This window comes from Ursus americanus, chromosome 16 (genome assembly GCF_024610735.1).
Source record: "Ursus americanus isolate L20-20 chromosome 16, mUrsAme1.1.p, whole genome shotgun sequence".
Taxonomy (NCBI): Eukaryota; Metazoa; Chordata; class Mammalia; order Carnivora; family Ursidae; genus Ursus; species Ursus americanus.
Window position 1 is genome coordinate 45,007,639 of NC_142142.1, and position 3,043 is coordinate 45,010,681.

At 37.2% G+C, this 3,043-nt stretch overlaps 1 protein-coding gene across 1 annotated transcript; it reads left to right on the forward strand.

Annotated features, from left to right (window-relative positions):
- The first annotated feature begins 1,554 nt into the window (after window positions 1–1,554).
- On the forward strand, window positions 1,555–2,481 carry LOC123792404 (olfactory receptor 8D1). Its single transcript, XM_045797557.2, has one exon. The coding sequence runs from the start codon at window positions 1,555–1,557 to the stop codon at window positions 2,479–2,481; it is 927 nt and encodes a 308-aa protein (XP_045653513.2).
- Window positions 2,482–3,043: the final 562 nt, after the last annotated feature.

The window sequence follows — 3,043 nt, forward strand, 5'->3', positions numbered from 1 at the left end:
TTAAGGAAAAACAGAAGAGCTTGGTGGAAAAGAACAATTTTTTTTTTCTCAGAAACCAAAATTTTATTTATTTATTTATTTATTTATTTATTTATTTATTTATTTATTTAACATATAATGTATTATTTGTTTCAGGGGTACAGGTCTGTGATTCATCAGTCCCACACAATACACAGTGCTCACCACAACACATACCCTCCCCAATGTCCATCACACAGCCACCCCATCCATCCCACCCCCTCCACTCCAGCAACCCACAGTTTATTTCCTGAGATTAAGAGTCTCTTATGGTTTATCTCCCTCTCTGGTTTTATCTTGTTTCATTTTTTTCCTCTCTTCCCCTATGATCCTCTGCCTTGTTTCTCAAATTCCACATGTCAGGGAGATCATATGATAATTGTCTTTCTCTGACTGGCTTATTTTGCTTTGCATAATACCCACTCACGTCATTGTAAATAGCAAGATTCCATTTTTGATGATTGCATAATATTCCATTGTATATAGATACCACATCTTCTTTTTTTTTTTAATATTTTTTTATTATATTATGTTAGTCACCATACAGTACATCCCTGGTTTTTGATGTAAATCAAGAACATTTTTTCAAAATACCACAATTCAGAGGACAGATTAATTTAAGAAGAAAGTAATAATACAACAAGCAATTTATAGAACAAACTCAAATGGCCAGTACCCTATGAAAATGTGCTTACATTAATTAGAAGACAAAAAAGGACAAATGCAATAATGATTCATCATGTAACATTCAACACATTGGCAGAAACAGGTAGTACGTATTGCTATTGGGGATGCAAGAAAAAGGGCAGTGTATTGCTACCAAAAAATGTGTATTATTATAGTTTTCTGGAAATCAATGTTGTACCATTTATATAAAGTAAAAATTTTTAAGCTCTGACTTACAAATATCTCTCCTGGGAAATTATTTCGTAGAAATAAAACACTAGTATGTGTATGAACATTTTGAAATGGCAATGTCTTTGATAATGCCAATTTTTTCAATCCAGAAAAAAGTTAACACATCAATAAGAAGATGTAATATTTAGCGGTATATCTACATCACTGAATATTATACCACTGTTTATGTTCATCAGTTGTCTTGCAGGAATATTCTAAAAGTTTTTTTTTTTAATGAGAAAGGAAGATACAAAAATAAATAATGTGTAATAATATTATCCTGCATTCTAACCAAATGACAAAATGTGTGTGTGTATGCAAATATAATATGTAAGCACATAGAAAGTTAATTGGGGAGAAGTTAATCAAAGGTTCTATGAATGGAGGGGGGAAACAAAGGAAAAGAATAAGTGTATACTAATATAAAAATAGTACAGGGTGCTTTAGGGAGACAGGACCAGAGATAATGAGCGCTATGATTCAGTCTCTGTTCCTGTTGACTTTCCTCTTGCAAGTCTGGTTTTGTTTAAACAGAGAGTAAAGATCCAGTTTTGCAAAATAAAGTTCTGAAGATGAAAAAAAAAGGATCCATTTTAATATACACCTCTTTTCCATTTCCACAGAGGTCTCTAAAGAAGAATGGTTGCCGGAAATCATTCCACAGCAACCGAGTTTGTGTTAGTGGGTTTAACACAGAAGCCAGAGCTCCAGCTGCCTCTCTTCCTCCTGTTCCTGGGAATCTATATAGTGACAGTGGTGGGGAACTTGGGCTTGATTCTCCTGATTGCAGTAATCCCTTTGCTTCACACCCCCATGTACTACTTCCTCAGCAGCTTATCCTTCATCGATCTCTGCTATTCCTCTGTCATTACCCCCAAAATGCTGGTGAACTTCTTAGGGAAGAAGAATATGGTCCTTTATTCTGAGTGCATGGCACAGCTCTTTTTCTTTGTGGTTTTTGTAGTGGCTGAGGGTTACCTCCTCACCGTGATGGCGTACGATCGCTACGTTGCTATCTGTAGCCCACTGCTTTACAGTGTGATCATGTCCTCTCGGGTCTGCTGTCTGCTCGTACTGGTTGCCTTCATCCTGGGCTTTCTCTCTGCCTCAGCCCATACAAGTGCCATGGTGAAACTGTCTTTCTGCAGATCCCACATCATCAGCCATTACTTCTGTGATGTCCTTCCTCTCCTCAATCTCTCCTGCTCCGATACACACCTCAATGAGCTTCTGCTTTTCATCATTGCGGGATTTAACACCTTGGTGCCCACCCTAGCGGTCTTCATTTCCTATGCTTTCATCTTCTACAGCATCCTTCACATCCGATCCTCAGAGGGCCGGTCCAAAGCATTTGGTACTTGCAGCTCTCATCTCATGGCTGTGGGGATCTTCTTTGGGTCTATCACCTTCATGTATTTCAAACCCCCTTCCAGTAACTCCCTGGAACAGGAGAAGGTGTCCTCAGTGTTTTATACCACAGTGATCCCCATGCTGAACCCTTTAATATATAGTCTGAGAAACAAGGATGTAAAGAAAGCATTGAGGAAGGTTTTGGTGAAGAAATGAGGCTTGCTTTTGGAGATTTATAGATGGGAGGAATGAAGGTCCCAACGAACCTTCATTTTTCCTTGTTATTCTGTTGTAATATGCATAGTACCTGGACTTTTAAATTCTTTCCCATCTATAATTGATTCCATTTCCTCAATGAAATAAAAGGGCATTTAGTAAAGCAGGTTTTAGTGTTTTTATTTTGGGCCAGGAAAACTGAGGTTTAGTTTTATTTTGTCTAACTTACTGTGGTAGAAGAGGAATGAGAATTCATATTTTCTCCAGTGTTATTCTTTTTTTCCTAATGGTCTGTGTTTGCTTTATCTAATATCTGCTGTGTCAGAGTGCTGAGTTTTCCGCTGATAAGAATGCTAAGAGATATGTAACTCCATCCCACAGCTCCATTAATTCTTGAGGGAATGAGACAAATACACAAGAGGAAAAAAAAAAAAAAGAAAGAAAGAAGGTTGTAAAAACAGTTACGGAACAAGAATGGCAATTCTAGTCAAGTAGGTCTTACTCAAATGCTTTTGCTCTTTTTTCTTATTCAGCATATTCAGAATCTCTTCATTTCTGTTCC